The sequence below is a fragment of the Mytilus trossulus genome, chromosome 2 (genome assembly GCF_036588685.1).
Source record: "Mytilus trossulus isolate FHL-02 chromosome 2, PNRI_Mtr1.1.1.hap1, whole genome shotgun sequence".
Lineage (NCBI taxonomy): Eukaryota > Metazoa > Mollusca > Bivalvia > Mytilida > Mytilidae > Mytilus > Mytilus trossulus.
The window spans coordinates 98964690-98983957 of NC_086374.1; the positions used below are offsets into that span (position 1 = coordinate 98964690).

At 34.2% G+C, this 19268-nt stretch overlaps 3 protein-coding genes across 5 annotated transcripts; 1 reads left to right on the forward strand and 2 right to left on the reverse strand.

Annotated features, from left to right (window-relative positions):
* Positions 1–4409: 4409 nt before the first annotated feature.
* LOC134706146 (KH domain-containing protein 3-like) lies at positions 4410–4754 on the reverse strand. The gene has a single exon (XM_063564853.1). It carries the CDS (start codon positions 4752–4754, stop codon positions 4410–4412), a length of 345 nt encoding a protein of 114 aa, XP_063420923.1.
* Positions 4755–4775: 21 nt separating this feature from the next.
* LOC134706147 (protein TsetseEP-like) lies at positions 4776–5210 on the reverse strand. The gene has a single exon (XM_063564854.1). It carries the CDS (start codon positions 5208–5210, stop codon positions 4776–4778), a length of 435 nt encoding a protein of 144 aa, XP_063420924.1.
* A 2091-nt stretch (positions 5211–7301) lies between these two features.
* LOC134708511 (uncharacterized) lies at positions 7302–17992 on the forward strand. Of its 3 annotated transcripts, none has more exons than XM_063569122.1 (6): positions 7484–7546; positions 9631–9687; positions 10093–10124; positions 11297–11402; positions 15911–16616; positions 17174–17992. In XM_063569122.1, the coding sequence occupies exons 4-6, from the start codon at positions 11299–11301 to the stop codon at positions 17423–17425; spliced, it is 1062 nt and encodes a 353-aa protein (XP_063425192.1). In that variant the 5' UTR covers positions 7484–7546; positions 9631–9687; positions 10093–10124; positions 11297–11298; the 3' UTR covers positions 17426–17992. The 3 variants fall into 3 exon arrangements, with proteins under 3 accessions (XP_063425189.1, XP_063425192.1, XP_063425191.1); XM_063569121.1 differs by having other exon boundaries at positions 10093–10119; XM_063569119.1 differs by lacking the exon at positions 10093–10124 and having other exon boundaries at positions 7302–7546.
* Positions 17993–19268: the final 1276 nt, after the last annotated feature.

The window sequence follows — 19268 nt, forward strand, 5'->3', positions numbered from 1 at the left end:
GTACATTTGTATGTGGCTACACAACCTAACCAGTAAAGTTAAACTGACACAAGGTACATTTGTATGTGGCTACACAACCTAACCAGTAAAGTTAAACTGACACAAGGTACATTTGTATGTGGCTACACAAACTAAGCAGTAAAGTTAAACTGACACAAGGTACATTTGTATGTGGCTACATAGACTAACCAGTAAAGTTAAACTGACACAAGGTACATTTGTATGTGGCTACACAGACTAACCAGTAAAGTTACACTGACACAAGGTACATTTGTATGTGGCTACACAGACTAACCAGTAAAGTTACACTGACACAAGGTACATTTGTATGTGGCTACACAGACTAACCAGTAAAGTTACACTGACACAAGGTACATTTGTATGTGGCTACACAGACTAACCAGTAAAGTTACACTGACACAAGGTACGTTTGTGGCTACATAGACTAACCAGTAAAGTTAAACTGACACAAGGTACATTTGTATGTGGCTACACAAACTAAGCAGTAAAGTTACACTGACACAAGGTACATTTGTGGCTACATAGACTAACCAGTAAAGTTACACTGACACAAGGTACATTTGTATGTGGCTACACAGACTAACCAGTAAAGATACACTGACACAAGGTACATTTGTATGTGGCTACACAAACCAGTCTAGTTACACTGACACAAGGATTTGTATGTGGCTACACAGACTAACCAGTAAAGTTACACTGACACAAGGTACATTTGTATGTGGCTACACAACCTAACCAGTAAAGTTACACTAACACAAGGTACATTTGTATGTGGCTACACAACCTAACCAGTAAAGTTACACTAACACAAGGTACATTTGTATATGGCTACACAGACTAAGCAGTAAAGTTACACTGACACAAGGTACATTTGTATGTGGCTACACAGACTAACCAGTAAAGATACACTGACACAAGGTACATTTGTATGTGGCTACACAGACTAACCAGTAAAGTTACACTGACACAAGGTACATTTGTATGTGGCTACATAGACTAACCAGTAAAGTTACACTGACACAGGGTACATTTGTATGTGGCTACACAGACTAACCAGTAAAGTTACACTGACACAAGGTACATTTGTATGTGGCTACACAGACTAACCAGTAAAGTTACACTGACACAAGGTACATTTGTATGTGGCTACACAGACTAACCAGTAAAGTTACACTGACACAAGGTACATTTGTATGTGGCTACATAGACTAACCAGTAAAGTTACACTGACACAAGGTACATTTGTATGTGGCTACACAGACTAACCAGTAAAGTTAAACTGACACAAGGTACATTTGTATGTGGCTACATAGACTAAGCAGTAAAGTTAAACTGACACAAGGTACATTTGTATGTGGCTACACAGACTAACCAGTAAAGTTACACTGACACAAGGTACATTGTATGTGGCTACACAGACTAACCAGTAAAGTTACACTGACACAAGGTACATTTGTATGTGGCTACACAGGCTAACCAGTAAAGTTACACTGACACAAGGTACATTTGTATGTGGCTACACAGACTAACCAGTAAAGTTACACTGACACAAGGTACATTTGTATGTGGATACACAGGCTAACCAGTAAAGTTACACTGACACAAGGTACATTTGTATGTGGCTACACAAACTAACCAGCAAAGTTACACTGACACAAGGTACATTTGTATGTGGCTACACAGACTAACCAGTAAAGTTACACTGACACAAGGTACATTTGTATGTGGCTACACAAACTAACCAGTAAAGTTACACTGACACAAGGTACATTTGTATGTGGATACACAGGCTAACCAGTAAAGTTACACTGACACAAGGTACATCTGTATGTGGCTACACAGACTAAGCAGTAAAGTTACACTGACACAAGGTACATTTGTATGTGGCTACACAGACTAACCAGTAAAGTTACACTGACACAAGGTACATTTGTATGTGGCTACACAGACTAACCAGTAAAGTTACACTGACACAAGGTACGTTTGTGGCTACATAGACTAACCAGTAAAGTTAAACTGACACAAGGTACATTTGTATGTGGCTACACAAACTAAGCAGTAAAGTTACACTGACACAAGGTACATTTGTGGCTACATAGACTAACCAGTAAAGTTACACTGACACAAGGTACATTTGTATGTGGCTACACAGACTAACCAGTAAAGATACACTGACACAAGGTACATTTGTATGTGGCTACACAAACCAGTCTAGTTACACTGACACAAGGATTTGTATGTGGCTACACAGACTAACCAGTAAAGTTACACTGACACAAGGTACATTTGTATGTGGCTACACAACCTAACCAGTAAAGTTACACTAACACAAGGTACATTTGTATGTGGCTACACAACCTAACCAGTAAAGTTACACTAACACAAGGTACATTTGTATATCGCTACACAGACTAAGCAGTAAAGTTACACTGACACAAGGTACATTTGTATGTGGCTACACAGACTAACCAGTAAAGATACACTGACACAAGGTACATTTGTATGTGGCTACACAGACTAACCAGTAAAGTTACACTGACACAAGGTACATTTGTATGTGGCTACATAGACTAACCAGTAAAGTTACACTGACACAGGGTACATTTGTATGTGGCTACACAGACTAACCAGTAAAGTTACACTGACACAAGGTACATTTGTATGTGGCTACACAGACTAACCAGTAAAGTTACACTGACACAAGGTACATTTGTATGTGGCTACACAGACTAACCAGTAAAGTTACACTGACACAAGGTACATTTGTATGTGGCTACATAGACTAACCAGTAAAGTTACACTGACACAAGGTACATTTGTATGTGGCTACACAGACTAACCAGTAAAGTTAAACTGACACAAGGTACATTTGTATGTGGCTACATAGACTAAGCAGTAAAGTTAAACTGACACAAGGTACATTTGTATGTGGCTACACAGACTAACCAGTAAAGTTACACTGACACAAGGTACATTGTATGTGGCTACACAGACTAACCAGTAAAGTTACACTGACACAAGGTACATTTGTATGTGGCTACACAGGCTAACCAGTAAAGTTACACTGACACAAGGTACATTTGTATGTGGCTACACAGACTAACCAGTAAAGTTACACTGACAAAAGGTACATTTGTATGTGGATACACAGGCTAACCAGTAAAGTTACACTGACACAAGGTACATTTGTATGTGGCTACACAAACTAACCAGCAAAGTTACACTGACACAAGGTACATTTGTATGTGGCTACACAGACTAACCAGTAAAGTTACACTGACACAAGGTACATTTGTATGTGGCTACACAAACTAACCAGTAAAGTTACACTGACACAAGGTACATTTGTATGTGGATACACAGGCTAACCAGTAAAGTTACACTGACACAAGGTACATTTGTATGTGGCTACACAGACTAAGCAGTAAAGTTACACTGACACAAGGTACATTTGTATGTGGCTACACAGACTAACCAGTAAAGTTACACTGACACAAGGTACATTTGTGGCTACACAGACTAAGGAGTGAAGTTATATCAACACAAGGTATGTCCCTACACCTTTGTCATCCTTGGTGTTGGAGATGCACCAGCTATCTCTTCCATCTTTGTTGATTCATTATGATGATCTGGTCAACTCTTTCATATTTGGTGATGGTGATTGTCTAGACATTTTTTTATTGTTGGTGATGTTGATGATCTGGTAACATTTTCTATTTTTGGTATTCGAGATTCTCTGGTCAACTTGTCAACCTATGGTGTTGATGATGATTAAGCAATCTCTTCATCTTTGGTGATGTTGATGCTCTGGTCACTTCTTTTAACTTTGGTGATGGTTTAGCTCTAGTCACTTCTTCCATCTTTGGTGATGGTGATGTCCTAGTAATTTTATCTTTGGTAATTGTGATGGTTGAGTCACCTCTTCAATCTAAAGTGATGGTGATGTCCTAGGCATTTTTTCCATCTTTGGTGATGGTGATGGTTGAATCACCTCTTCAACCTTTAGTGATGGTGATGCCCTAGTAATTTTTTCCATCTTTGGTGATGGTGATGGTTGAGTCACCTCTTCAACCTTTAGTGATGGTGATGCCCTAGTCATTTTTGCATCTTTTGTGATGGTGATGGTTGAGTCACCTCTTCAACCTTTAGTGATGGTGATGCCCTAGTCTTTTTTCCATATTTGGTGATGGTGATTGTTGAGTCTTAAGTGATGGTCATGCCCTAGTCATTTTTTCTATCTTTGGTGATTGTGATGGTTGGGTCACCTCTTCAACCTTTAGTGATGGTGATGCCCTAGTCATTTTTTCCATCTTTGGTGATGGTGATGGTTGAGTCACCTCTTCAACTTTTAGTGATGGTGATGCCCTAGTAATTTTTTCCATATTTGGTTATGGTGATGGTTGAGTCACCTCTTCAATCTTTTGTGATGGTGATGCCCTAGTCATTTCTCTCATATTTGGTGATGGTTGAATCACCTCTTCAACCTTTAGTGATGGTGATGCCTGAGTCATTTTTTCCATATTTGGAGATGGTGATGGTTGAGTCACCTCATCAATCAGAATCTTTGGTGATGGTGATGCCCTAGTCATTTTTTCCATATTTGGAGATGGTAATGGTTGAGTCGCCTCTTCAATCTTAAGTGATGGTGATGCCCTAGTAATTGTTTCCATCTTTGGTGTTGGTGATGGTTGAGTCACCTCTTCAATCTTAAGTGATGGTGATGCCCTAGTCATTTTTACCATTTTTGGTGATGGTTATGGTTGAGTCACCTCTCTAATCTTAAGTGATGGTAATGCCCTTGTTATTTTTTCCATCTTTGGTGATGGTGATGCCCTAGTCATTTTTTCAATATTTGGTGATGGTTGATTTTCCATCTTTGGTGATGGTGATGGTTGAGTCACCTCTTCAATCTTAAGTGATGGTGATGCCCTAGTCATTTTTTCCATTTTTGGTGATGGTGATGGTTGAGTCACCTCTTCAACCTTTAGTGATGGTGATGCCCTAGTAATTTTTTCCATATTTAGTGATGGTGATGGTTGATTTTCCATCTTTTGTGATGGTGATGGTTGAGTCGCCTCATCAATCAGAATCTTTGGTGATGGTGATGCCCTAGTCATTTTTTCCATATTTGGAGATGGTGATGGTTGAGTCACCGCTTCAATCTTAAGTGATGGTGATGCCCTAGTCATTTTAACCATTTTTGGTGATGGTTATGGTTGAGTCACCTCTTCAATTTTAAGTGATGGTAATGCCCTTGTTATTTTATCCATCTTTGGTGATGGTGATGCCCTAGTCATTTTTTCCATATTTGGTGATGGTTGATTTTCCATCTATGGTGATGGTTGAGTCACCTCTTCAATCTTAAGTGATGGTGATGCCCTAGTCATTTTTTCCATCTTTGGTGATGGTGATGGTTGAGTCACCTCTTCAACCTTTAGTAATGGTGATGCCCTAGTAATTTTTTCCATATTTGGAGATGGTGATGGTTGATTTTCCATCTTTGGTGATGGTGATGGTTGAGTCACCTCGTCCATCTTAAGTGATGGTGACGCCCTAGTCATTTTTCCATATTTGGAGATGGTGATGGTTGATTTTCCATCTTTGGTGATGGTGATGGTTGAGTCACCTCGTCTTTCTTAAGTGATGGTGATGCCCTAGTCATTTTTTTCCATATTTGGAGAAGGTGATGGTTAGGTTACCTCTTCACTCTTTAGTGATGACAATGTTCTGGTCTATTGCCATATTTGGTGATCGTGATATTCTGGCAACTTTTTATGTTCCATTTATGGGCATTATGTTTTCTGGTCTGTCCGGCTCAGATTAAAGTTTTTGGACGAGGTAATTCTTGATGAAGATGTAGTTCAATCAACTTCAAACATTATACACATGTTTCCGATGATTTGACCTGTCTAATCTTAATGCCAAATTACAGATTTTCCCCCATTTTCTTGGTCCACTGAACATAGAAAATGAGTGCAGATAGGCATCTGTTCACACTTAATTATTTGACTTTCACATGTCACATTTTATAAAATCGGCCAATTCCGAATCATGCTTTATAGACCTAAATGAGACCCACTTTTACTCTTGGGTCACTTATGGTCTTGCTAGCTTAATAAGTGTAAAATTTGTACGTAAATAATATTATATGTAACCCCATGTTGTGCTATCTGGACTATGTTTTTGATGTTTTTATATGCCCACTTACAGGACTTATTCTGGTACATATATAATTTTATTGGTCTGTCTGTCTGTCATCACCATGTGACTTCCTTTTGCTTTTTATATAAGTTTTAGATTTTACATTTGAAAGTTATGTAATTTTATTAGAAAAAAACGTTTTTTTTCCCAGTTTTCTGACAATAACTCTGAAATGCTTTGATAGGTTTTCAAAGAACTTTGGTGAATGGTTAACACATGTATGTATTAAAATAAGCACGCTTTATCTTCTTATGATTTTCTGACATTGAGGAGTTGATGTGTAGAAATTACTTGTTAAAAAGAGATGGTATCATGAACTCATGGCAGAGCTCTTTTTCATTTCTATGTCTACTTTGGGTTTTTTTTTTTGGAAGATTCATTTTTTGGAAGTTATGTATGCTGTACTGTCCAAAGATTTCTGGAAATCTTGTGATTATAGTTATCCTTCATTGCCATCAAATACTGAAATAGTTTATCAAACAAAGTATTTTACAGCTAAAGAAGAAATGTTTTATTTACATTGTCTTCTGAACCTGCTTTCTTCATCTTTTAACCTCTGATAACTTCTAAGGCTTAAACAGACAAAGGTCAATATCAAAGTGAAGATTTGGTATGATTGCAAATGAAACAACTCTCCACAAGAGACCATATGACACAGAAATTAACAACTATAGAACACTAATCGGCCTTCAACAATAAGCAAAGCCCATACTGCATAGTCAGCTATAAAAGGCCCCCAAATGACTATGTAAAACAATTCAAAGGAGAAAACAGACAGCCTAATTTATGTACAAAAAATTAACGAAAAACAATTATGTAACACATAAACAAATGACAACCACTGAATTACAGGCACCTGGGTTTGGACAGGCACATACATACATGCCAGGGTTAAACATGTGAGGGGGATCCCAATCCTCCCCTAACCCATGACAGCTGTGGTGTAACAGTAAAAGATAAGAACAAACTATACAAATACTACTAAAACAAGTGGATGTGGCTGGGTACTTGTACATCCCAATACTAAAAGACACAAAGTACAAATGTTTCTGACGGCTAGTTCAAAGTCACTTGCAACTAATAAAACAAAATCAAACATCTAAGACTAAAGTATCGATCCTTACACATCCAACATCTAATGGATTTAGTTTAAAGACGTCATAAACAGACTGTTACATTCATTCATCTATTTTGAGAAATGCTTATTAAAACTCTCTACCATATCTAAAAAATTACAAAACTTAAATTTCAGATATAGAATATCTGATTATCCATGGACAACATACACCAAGGAATCAGAAGATGAGTTATTCAGAATCTAAAGGTATGCATAATTATTTATGAAGAACAGTAACTTTTTTATATGAGTTTAAATATGATGAAAAGTATTTTTTTCAACAATTTAAACATGCTCTATTGATTACTGTGAAAGTACTTTAATTCGTGGGTATTAATTTTCGTGGTTTGAGGAAAATTTACATGTTCGTGGATTTTTAAATTCGTGGATTTTTCTTTTCTAAAAAAAAGAAAAATTAAAGCCAGGCTACAAACAGTCTGGATTTACAGGATTTAGGAAATTGCAAAGTAAACATTGATCCGTGTAAATCGTAGTGATAAAACTAATTGACCCATAATAAAGTGAGCAACAGATTATAGACCATTGAAGGTGTTATTTAGGCCATACACATGTCACCTAAAGAAAACAGTTACATATTTTATTTCGTTGGACAGTTAAATTCGTGGATAAGGTCATCCACGAAAATTGGTACCCCACGAATAAAAGTACTTTCACAGTAGATTTTGGGTGTCTTAAAGCCACTTTTAAGCACTGCTTTTGGGCTATTTTGTGACCACAGCTTTTATTGATGGAGGAAGCCAGAGTGCCTGGAGAACACCACTGACCTTCTTTAGGAAAACTGACAATCCTAGTTAATTAAGATTAGAGTCGAGTGCTCCCACACAAGTGGTGTTCAAACTCACAACCTCAGTTTTGACTGGCTAGTGATTACTACTTGTGTTAGGAATTTGCAGTTTAACAATGTGTAAGAAGGTTATAATAATTCTACAGTTATATGTTTTCCGATATCTCTATTAGTTTCCCATATCATCCGTTTATCGTTGAAAACTGTATCTAAAATCATCCCTTTATCCTTGGTTGCTATCAGACGCTTTACCTGTACAGTTGTTGCTAGGGTGCTCTCTTCGAGGTCAGCGTTAGAAGTATAAATAGTGGGTAGCCATTCAGTTCAAATCGTCATTTGTACCGAAGACAGCAGACAGTTAACATCGGATAGGTTGGAAAAAAAGTAGTGAATAGCAGGCAGACGGTTTAGTTTAAGTAAAGTGAAGTGCTTGGAACCTGCGGAAAGAATATAGAAAGGGCTGAGACTGTTGGTTCGGTACAGATTGTCCAAACAGGGCTGGTGCTAAGGTTTTGCGTCTCACATTCTCACTATTGCAGTGGGTGTTTGCTGACATACCATGCCTTGGTGCTGCCCTGTTGTTCAGACAGTTATAGACATGTTTATTAAATAAAGTTTTATACCTTTTAGGTTTCAGCCTAGTTTGATACATTTAGGTTCCAGACAGGTTCCAAACATTTAGGTTTCAGACAATAGTTCCAAACCGTCTGACCCGTTTCAAACATTTAGGTTCCAGACAGGTTCCAAACATTTAGGTTTCAGACAATAGTTTTAAACCGTCTGACCAGTTTCAAACATTTAGGTTTCAGACAATAGTTCCAAACCGTCTGACCAGTTTCATACATTTAGGTTCCAGACCAGTTTTATACATTTAGGTTTCAAACCAGTTCTATACATTTAGGTTCCAGACCAGTTTTATACATTTAGGTTTCAAACCAGTTCTATACATTTAGGTTCCAGACTATAGTTTCAAACAGTTGGTTTTAAACAGTATCGGACAGAAAGGGTTTTATACAGTTTTAATTCAACAAGTTCAGGTTAGGTTGATAGATGTTGAAACTTGTTTTATGTCGTATAGTATTTGTTTCATATTTGATAGTGATAGTGTAAACTTTTTATTGATTTTAGAACTTTTTAATTGCTTTTCAAATCCAGGAAACTGGTACGAACCCGAGGATAAAAATATCTAAACATCCCTGCCCGGTTACACGTTACAAATGGACCACTTGGCCACTGAGGCCCCCCAAACATGCTAGATGATTCACTTATATAGACACACATGAAACAATATAATATATGATGCCATATTTATACCGTGAGATAAAGTATAGATTATAAAACACTAGTGTTCATGTCAGCTGTGTAGGTTTATACCCCCCCAAAAAAATATTACAACATATATTTTCAAGTTTTATAAATCTGAGGTAGTCAACCAATATTTCTAAGACTAAGCATCCAGTAAAAGAATTCATTTATTTTTTTACAGCAAATGAAGAAGAATACAGAGACTTTGTGAAAGCCTTGTTTGTAAAGTATAAACCAGGTAATTTGGACAATATTAACTTGAAATACATGTCTGACTTATATTATACATCAGAGTAATTAAGTTACTACAGATATAGTACAGAGCCGCTGTTTTTCTCATTATGCTGCCAACCTTAATACAAAAAAAAAGAAAAAGAGATTTAGAATTATTTGTGTGTTTCAATTATGTATAATGGATTTTTAAATAATGCATAAAGATTTTCAGAAATATCAGCCACAAAGGGGAGATAATATTGTATTATTATGTAAAAGACTTTTTATCATGTTCTCGGTTTAGGCTTTGAAATAGCATTTAAAAACAAAACTATATGAATAAGATAAAAACATATCAGTAATATATATACAATTATATTAAAGACAAAATTTTCTGTTTATGATGTTTTCAATATTTGTACAATTCCAGCAAAGGGGAGATTATTCAGTGTACAATGTAAGGTATTTTAGATGTTTTCTATTTGATGTTGCATGTCTGTCTTTATTATCTATCATTTTAATTAACCTTATTCAGTTTGTTCTCACTTTCTGCTACCTCTATCTTAATTTTATTTATGCACTGCACAATTTTCAATTGGTAGTGTTTGTTTCTGTGTCATTTATAGTTGCTTTCCCTTACCAAAAAGTGCTAACATGTTGCACATAAGTTGCACATAAGATGCTCACGTTAGAAACTAACATGATTGCACACGAGTTTTTGAACATGCAAATAAGTTAAGCATTTTGTGAGCAAAAAAATTGCACATATGAAACTAACCTAATTTGCATGTTAAAAACCTCACGTGCAACTGCTCATATGAGCTTTTGTTTCACATGTGCAAATTTATTAGATTGCTCATATGAACAGCTGCTCACATGTTGCATACGTGAATATTATAGTTGACCAAAACAAAATGGCTGCTTTAAAAAAGGAATATTTTTCAAATTTAAATGAAAATCTTAAATAATTCAGTTGAAAATAAAATAACTGATACATCATGTTGAAAGAATTATTCTTTTATTATTGTCAGTTAATTATGATTTTCATATCATTTGGTTGTTTTTTTATTATTTAAACAATAATCATGATCATGACTAAAAACAGAGCATTACATTGCTCATTGTTGAAGGCCGTATGGTGACCTATAGTTGTTAATTTCAGTGTCTTTAAATTTGTGGTCCCTTGTGGAGAATTGTCTAATTGGTAATCATACCACATCTTTTTTCTTATAATAACCAATTTGTTTCAAATTTCGATTCATCTCTGGATGTACGTTACACTTGCTTTTTTAAACCTATTGTCTGATTTTTTTAATGTATACTTTTGTTTTTAAATTTTAGATGACCAGTGATGTTATTTCATTTATTTGGTGAATAAATTTAAAGTACACTGCACTTGTAGAAGCAAAATGAAAATCTAAATAATTTACTTAGCCATTTCTTTCATTCTTACACAGTAACACTGCACTTGTAGAAGAAATTATCTCAAGATGCATATTAATTTCATCATCTTTTCAAAGTTTTTTTGTGAATAAATTTACAGAATACAGTTCACAACACTTGAAGGAAAATCTGAATCTGAATACTTTACCTTACAATTTCTTTCATTCTTTGAAAAATGTTGTTTTTTACAGAGATGTTTGTATCAGGAACTGCATTTTCTACTCCTGGAGCAATCGAAATTGATACAACTACACATGCCATTGATGCACATGACATCCTCAAGAAGAAGGATAAAGAGTAAGTACTGAGGTTTGCCAAAAAAATCCTCCTCTAAATATTTCTTGTGTTAAGGAGAAGGTAATGGTATGTCTGAAAATTAAAAGGTATCAATCTTAACAATTATCATCAAACCACATTTAAAACAATGTTTGTTTCCCCTCTACTGGTCTCCCCTTTGTTAAAAGACCAGGAAGGCATTCTATTATTTTTTAGCTCACCAGGCTTTTCTCATCACTTGGCGTCCGGCGTTAACTTTTACAAAACTCTTCTCCTCTGAAACTACTGGGCCAAATTTAACCAAACTTGGCCACAATCATCATTGATGTATCTAGTTTAAAATTTGTGTTTTTTGACCCGGTTAACCAACCAAGATGGCCGCCATGGCTAAAAATAGAACATAGGGGTAAAATGCAGTTTTTGGCTTATAACTCAAAAACCAAAGCATTTAGAGCAAATCTGACAGGGGCAAAATTGTTAATCTGGTCAAGATCTATCTGCCCTTAAATTTTAAGATCAATGGGACAACCCTTTGTTGGGTTGGGGAGCGTCTAAACACCACCTAGGCCGCCTTGGTGCACTAAGCTCATAAAACTGCACTAAGCCCATGATGGAATGGTGCTATGGATAAAATAAACATACCATCAGACGTAGTTTTTCATGAAGATAATGTATCTGAATTTTTTAGTCATCAAAAATTGTAGTTAAGTCGTAATTTGATTTTTTCTGTCATCAAAGGTTTTGTCCGACGGCACGTGCCAGTAATTAACCAGGTAATAAAATCAGTGATCCATGAAGAAATAAAGAAACATTACAATAACACGGCTTATTATATATTATTACAGTATTATATATATAATAACACCTTCTTGTTTGTCGTGTTATATATTTTGTTTATGCGGGTATTTTGTTTTTGTAGGATTTAAAACAAAACGTTGTATTTTTTTCTTTTTTTGATAGGTAATTTTGACTTTATGATACTTATATTTGCTTTTAATCAATACTTCATCGTAATTTGAGAGTGCACAATAAACGACTATTTTCATAAATTCATTGAATAAGATCCTTCCCAGTGCAGAAATAATCAAATCAAATCAAATGAAATAATGTTATTGCCATATAAATTTGTGGGGTTTAGTATTATTTAAGTTTAAGCATGTCATCTTTAGAAGTATCTTTCCACTCCGAATATGGCAGTTAAGAAAGAAGTGTCTTTCGTCCTCTATCTCATTACAGAATTGTCAATATCTCTGATCTCTAGAATATGTTTAAGGTAAAATTCTTGTTTCAAGTTTATCTTAATATTTTTGTATATGAAAAATTAATTATTTTCATTTAGGTCCTTGATCTTTTTTTTTTATAGATTATTGAAAAAGACATTGCAATTTTATGTTATGTAATGCTGTACCTGTATTTTGTACAGTTGTTATTATTTCTGGATCAATATCTAATTCTGTTAAAATATAAGTAAGGTAAGTATACCATGTATATATAATAATATACGGACCAATGAATATGGGAAGAGGAAAACCCTTTTTTTAAATTCTATGGAGAGGTTCTGGTGATTTATTTATTCAGGAAACCGGAAATGTTGAAGAAAAATATTGATTTTCTCTATATATTCAATGAAATTTAGCACCCTATCGGATGATTTTAAAAATGGCTTTTTCTTGAAAACGAAGTTACATTTTTTTTTTCATTTTCTGATATATGTTTTCAATATGTAATTGAGTTCTTAATTCGAAAAAAATCTATGGACTGGTCATTTACTGATTCTTGACCTTAACATACATATACAAAAAGTACCTAGAGCATTTTATGAAAATATCTCTCTAAAAAGGGTCAGATTCAGATTCAATATTTTATTAAAGTCTGAACACTTGAAATATAAACATTTTAATAAAAACATTGAATAAAACAGCAATTTTGTAAATTAAAATACAAGTGCCATCCTATAAAGAATTATGAAAGACTATAGAAATCACTCTATAATTATCATTTAAGGTTGTATTGCGCGACCTTTGTTTGCTTTTATCTTCGTCATTCCATCTCTGAACAGTGGCGGATAGTTGTCTTTTTGGCAATCTTAACTATCTATTTATATGAAATATAAACTTAATAATTACCTCTTGCAGAATTTCAAGTGGTCTATCATACTTGTCGAAAATGGGTTGCATTGAACAACAAGGACGCCACATTTTAACTCTTATATTTGAAATAAGTCTGTATTAATTTGCGTCTATTCATGCAATTATAAAAACACTAAATGGGGAAGAATAAAGGAAAGAAATAGACTACAATATACTCCGCTTCGAGTAAAAGCCAATTTCTATTGTTAAATACTATAATTTCCGCAAATCTTTTATTTCCAAAAGTGCAAACAAACTTTTTTCCAAAAAAAAAATTCTCACAAAGCATCACAAAAAAAAGAACTTTTATCATTACTAATTAGGAACAAAGAAAATACTTCTCTAGTTCAAAGATAATCCCTCAGAATTGATTGGATCAATCAACAAGGTGATCAGACATGCATTACACAAGTAGAGGGCGTGTCACGTTAAAAATGTTAATAACTTTTAAATCTCGTTTTATCATCGAACGAACTTTTAACATATGTTTTTTAATATAATGATTTATCTTAACTAATGAACTTGGTGCATATTTAACCTTTGCTTCATGTCCTTAGTGCAGTATTTTTAAATTCGTCAAGCTTCATTGGATTCAATCAACAATATGACAACTGGACACATTACACAAAATCGGCGCGTGCCATGTAAAATGTTAATAACTCTTTTATTTTTGGATATATTTATACTAAAATTTAAATATATGCTCTTTCTTCAAATCTGTATCGTACTGAATGACCTTGGTGCTTATTTGACTGGTCAATCATGGGCTTATTGCACTTCCTGGAGCTTAATGCACCAAGGCGGCCTAGGTGGTGTTTAGACGTACCGGTTGGGTTGCTGCCCCTGAATTGGTAATTTTAAGGAAATTTTGCTGTTTTTGAATATTATCTTGAATATTATTATGGATAGAGATAAACTGTAAACAGCAAAAATGTTCAGCAAAGTAAGATTTACAAATAAGTCAACAGGACCAAAATGGTCAGTTGATCCCTTTAGGAGATATTGCCCTTTATAGTCAATTTTTATCCATTTTTCGTAAATCTTAGTTAACTTTTACAAAAATCTTCTCCTCTGAAACTACTGGGCCAAATTTTACCAAACATAGCCAGAATCATTATTAGGCTATCTAGTTTAAAAATTGTGTTTTGTGACCGGGCAAACCAACCAAGATGGCCGCTACAGCTAAAAATAAAACATAGGGGTAAAATGAAGTTTTTGGCTTATAACTCCAAAACCAGAGCAAATCTGACAAGGGGTCGAATTGTTTATCTGGTCAAGATCTATCTGCCCTGAAGTTTTTAGATGAATTAGACAATTTGTTGTTAGGTTGCTGCCCCTAAATTGGTAATTTAAAGGAAATTTTGCTGTTTTGGGTTATTATCTTGAATATTATTATAGATAGAGATAAACTGTAAACAGCAATAATGTACAGCAATTTAAGACTCAAAAATAAGTCAAAATGACCAAAATGGTCAATTGACCCCCTAAGAAGTTATTGTCCTTTATAATCAATTTTTAACAATTTTCATAAAATTTGTAAATTTTTACTAACATTTTCCACTGAAACTACACGGACAAGTTCATTATAGATAGATAATTGTAAGCAGCAAGAATGTTCAGTAAAAGAAGATGTACAAACACATCACAATCACCTAAACACAATTTTGTCATGAACTGTCTGCTTCCTTTGTTTAATTCACATATGCCAAGGTGAGTGACACAGGCTCTTTAGAGCCTCTAGTTCTTTAAACTGGACATGCTGGATGTCATAGCATGGTCACATGAATGGTTTGACTTGTCCAGTCAAGGCCACTTATCAGTTGATTGTGCTCAATTTGAGTGTATTTATTTAGATTATCAATCCTTTTCCTTTCAAGCACTTTTCAAGAAGCAATTATTTTCAGCAATAAAAATAATTTCATTTTTTTGTGTGGAAATGATTGTTAAACCCAGATTTGGGGGGGGGGGGGGGGGGGGGGGGGGGGGGGGGGGATGGAGTGGAAACAAATATATTTGCCTCATTTAGATTTTCCCAATAATTTTAGCTCCTTAGCATTCTGACAATAAAGGCTGACATTAATGTAACACTCCAGACTTCAAACTTATTATGTAACTGGAAGCTTAAGACTTTTCAGTATGTCTCTGAATCAATTAAAATTTCACACAAACACATGATTTTCAGGTGAGAAATGAAATGATTTTGTTTTTTTATTGAAGATATCTCAGAAATTTAAAAAATAGTAGCTTCCCTAATTTACTGACGGGTAAATCGTGAAAATTACCTATGTAAATTATAATGTTTTTCATTTAAAAAAAGTAATCAAAAACAAATTGCATTAGAAATACTGTTTTATTTTTCTCAATTATCTTCATTTGATTATAACTAATTTTATTTAATAGATTACTGGATAACTTGAAGAAGTATAAACATGAAGATGCTGATATTGGTAAACTCCATAAGGAACTGAGTAATGCTAACTTCCTCCTGGCTAACATTGAGAATGACATTGATAGCTTGAAAGCACATGAGGAAATGAACCAATACCTTCTAAATAAAATCAAGAATGAGCACAAAATTCTCAGAGACGAGAAGTACTACATTCAGAAACAGCTGACTCTGGCTAGAAGAAGTTGCAGTGGGCAGAACAAGCGCAAGAGCAAAGAGGTTGAACATCTGAACATTGCATATAATAAATTGGATCAGAAGGAGAGAAGCACAAGAAGACGCATTGCTATTTTGGAAGCTGAGCTCTCCCTCATTATTTCAAAGCTGGACGTGCCTAAATCTAAGAAGGAAAAGCCTGTAGTTCCTCCTCTTGATCTATCAAAACTTGGTGAGCGCAAAGTTTTGCCACCATTGAACAATGCACCTAAAGCACCAAGAAAAGGTGTAAATATAAATTCTTTAGCAAAGGAAAACTTCAGTGATTTCAACACTGGTACCAAGAGGAGAATGAAGGCTCCAGAACCAAAACTGTCTAACAGTACACCTATCATGCAGAATCATGAGTTTGTGAGACCAGCTCCTTCTGTTAGAGATAACAGAAAAATTCATCCAAATAAAACTGGTCCAAGAAACCAGCCTGATAAGAGGACTGTCAGACAGGTAAGATATAAAGTAATGTTGACTAATGCCATTAATAAAAGGGACACTAAGGTAATATCACCTGATTAAAGGACTGTCAGACAGGTAAGAAATAAAGTAATGTTGACTAATGCCATTAATAAAAGGGACACTAAGGTAATATCACCTGATTAGAGGACTGTCAGACAGTCAGACAGGTAAGATATAAAGTAATGTTGACTAATGCCATTAATAAAAGGGACACTAAGGTAATATCACCTGATTAGAGGACTGTCAGACAGGTAAGATATAAAGTAATGTTGACTAATGCCATTAATAAAAGGGACAATAAGGTAGATAAGAGGACTGTCAGACAGGTAAGATACAAAATATTATTCCACTGTTTATACCGCTTATACCCCTATATTTGATAGTTGAGACTATCTTACACATCATTAAAAAATCTTCATATTCCCCTCTGAAATGTCATATTAGAAAATGAAAAATCTATTGAAAAAAATTACGATGAATTGTAGGTGACATCTTATAAGCAAACTTCTAATTATAATCACATTAACTTTTTACCATTTTTTCCCTAGGTTATATACAAGAATAAGCCAGTACATGTACTAACAAGGAAAGATGAAGGTACACAAGCTGATGTTCTCAAGCTCCCTGATATTGTAAAAGGATCTCAGTTAATAGATAAATCCAAGATTGTACCAAAGCAAGCCTGTGATACCAGAAGAACTGCTCCAAGGCGTGCAGCTAGGAAACCTGCTAACAAGGAGAGACCACCATTTTGTGATCAGATCAAGGCTTCTCAATATTTCTCCCACACTGATCACTAAATTTGAATGATTAATCATTTAAGAGATTTTATCAGTATAAATACTGATGACCTAGTATATAGAAGGATTTATATATATTTTTTAATTTTGATAAAGTTTGTTTTGATATTTTCAGTATACATTTTTATCTCAGGGAATCAAATTGTATTTAAATTTGTTTTTATATTATCCTTTTTATACACAGCATTTTTTTCTTCAAATTATGACAAGTTGTACTATCTAAGCTTGTAAATTTTTTTTAGATTTTTTTTTTCTTCAAAGATATAAATATAATATCCTGAATACTGTATTACTATAAGAAAGATTGGTTGATCCTTTATGCGAAACCATTCTTTCAAATTCCATCTGCTATACTGAACACTAGAATTTTGCAATAGTCAGAATTTCAACAAATATATCATACTAACAACTTTCTCAATTTTAAATCTCATTAAAACAAGGGGTAAGAGAACTTAAAAATTAATTTTTGGATGAAATTTTGTTTTTGTTCATGCTGTCTTGGCATTTAAAAAACGTATGTTTGTTAATGAGGGGTGTTATTCTTCTACCAACTTAGTTTCTTTTTGTACAAATCCTTTGCCATCATAGATAAAGTGGCAAGATCTAAAATGAATCTGATATAAAATACTTCTGTTAATTTGAGAATTGTGCAATCATGCTTTGCTTACAAGGTTCTGACAACACTTGGTTCTTTTTTAAGTTTTGGTAATTATAACATTAGCCAACGATTTCTGCCTCCAAAATTTTGAAGGTGTGCATTCTAACGGCAAACCTGAAGATCACAGAAGGTCTTTTATACAACAGAAATTAGAGCAGAGCATTTTCAGATCATTGTTAGCAAAGCATTGACATCTGTATTTCAATCACATTGATAATCTTCTTTTTACTTGTGTATTGTTTTTACATGCTGTATGGTTTTAAAGGATAAAATTTTGTTGCTTACATAGATACTTATATGGTAGAAGCAGGTCACTGTGATTTAATTAAATTTGAATTGGGTTAAGTTGAATGGGTACTGTATTGCATCAGTTTATTGAGTCTGGTATCTAGTGGCTGCCCTTCTGGCAAAAGTAGGTCACTGGGACCTAACTTTTATACATGTTTAAAATCTGATTAAGTTCAATTTAAATCCAAAAATTAGTTTTATAACTTTCATATATTCTTTAGTAGGGGAGAAAAAGGGCTTTCATATCTTGATGTTTATTTTCTCATCTTTTTTTTAATTTACTGGTGAAAAACTGCATTACTCTAAAAACTTTTGAACTAAAATTAAATTTTACCAAAAAAGCACAGAATGTAAAATGTGCATCAGTACTTCATGATTTGGAGACAGGGTGCGACCTCTTGTTGGTATGATGAGGTCGTAAGTCACTGGCGTGTATGGAATATGACCGTAAACTTGACCTGCTACAAATCAGAGAGTTACTATTTGGGCTGGGATTTAAAATTTTCTTTTTTAAAGGGTAAAGGTGATCTGGGATTCAAAATTTTCTTATTCAAGGGTAGGAATGTGATCTGGTATTTTGGGCTGGGATTTCGAAAAATTTCTATTTGAGTTTTTCTATCATTTTATCAAGAGTAATGTAGTTTTTACATCAAATAATCTTTTTTTTTAAGTTGATTTTTTAAATTACAGATCTATATTATGTTTTGATTGAAATTTGGCAATATTAATTACATCTTTCTTTTTACGTTTCATTGAATTTTTTTTCTCCATTTGATAAATCTATTTTAATTTTTTAATCAAATTTTCATTATAACATCCGTTCCATGTTAATTTATTCTTTGTTCTGAAGGGTAGTACAATTCTATCTTTCTGTTTAATACTTTTTTTTATCTTTTG

Coding starts and splice junctions, on each gene's coding strand:
- LOC134708511 (XM_063569119.1), top strand. CDS start 7,525: ATGAGTTATTCAGAATCTAAAG. Junction 7,547..9,630: donor GAGTTATTCAGAATCTAAAG/GTATGCATAATT, acceptor ATTTTTTTACAG/CAAATGAAGAAGAATACAGA. Junction 16,617..17,173: donor ATAAGAGGACTGTCAGACAG/GTAAGATATAAA, acceptor TTTTTTCCCTAG/GTTATATACAAGAATAAGCC.
- LOC134706147 (XM_063564854.1), bottom strand. CDS start 5,210: ATGACTAGGGCATCACCATCACTTAAGATTGAAGCGGTGACTCAACCA.
- LOC134706146 (XM_063564853.1), bottom strand. CDS start 4,754: ATGACTAGGGCATCACCATCACTTAAGATTGAAGAGGTGACTCAACCA.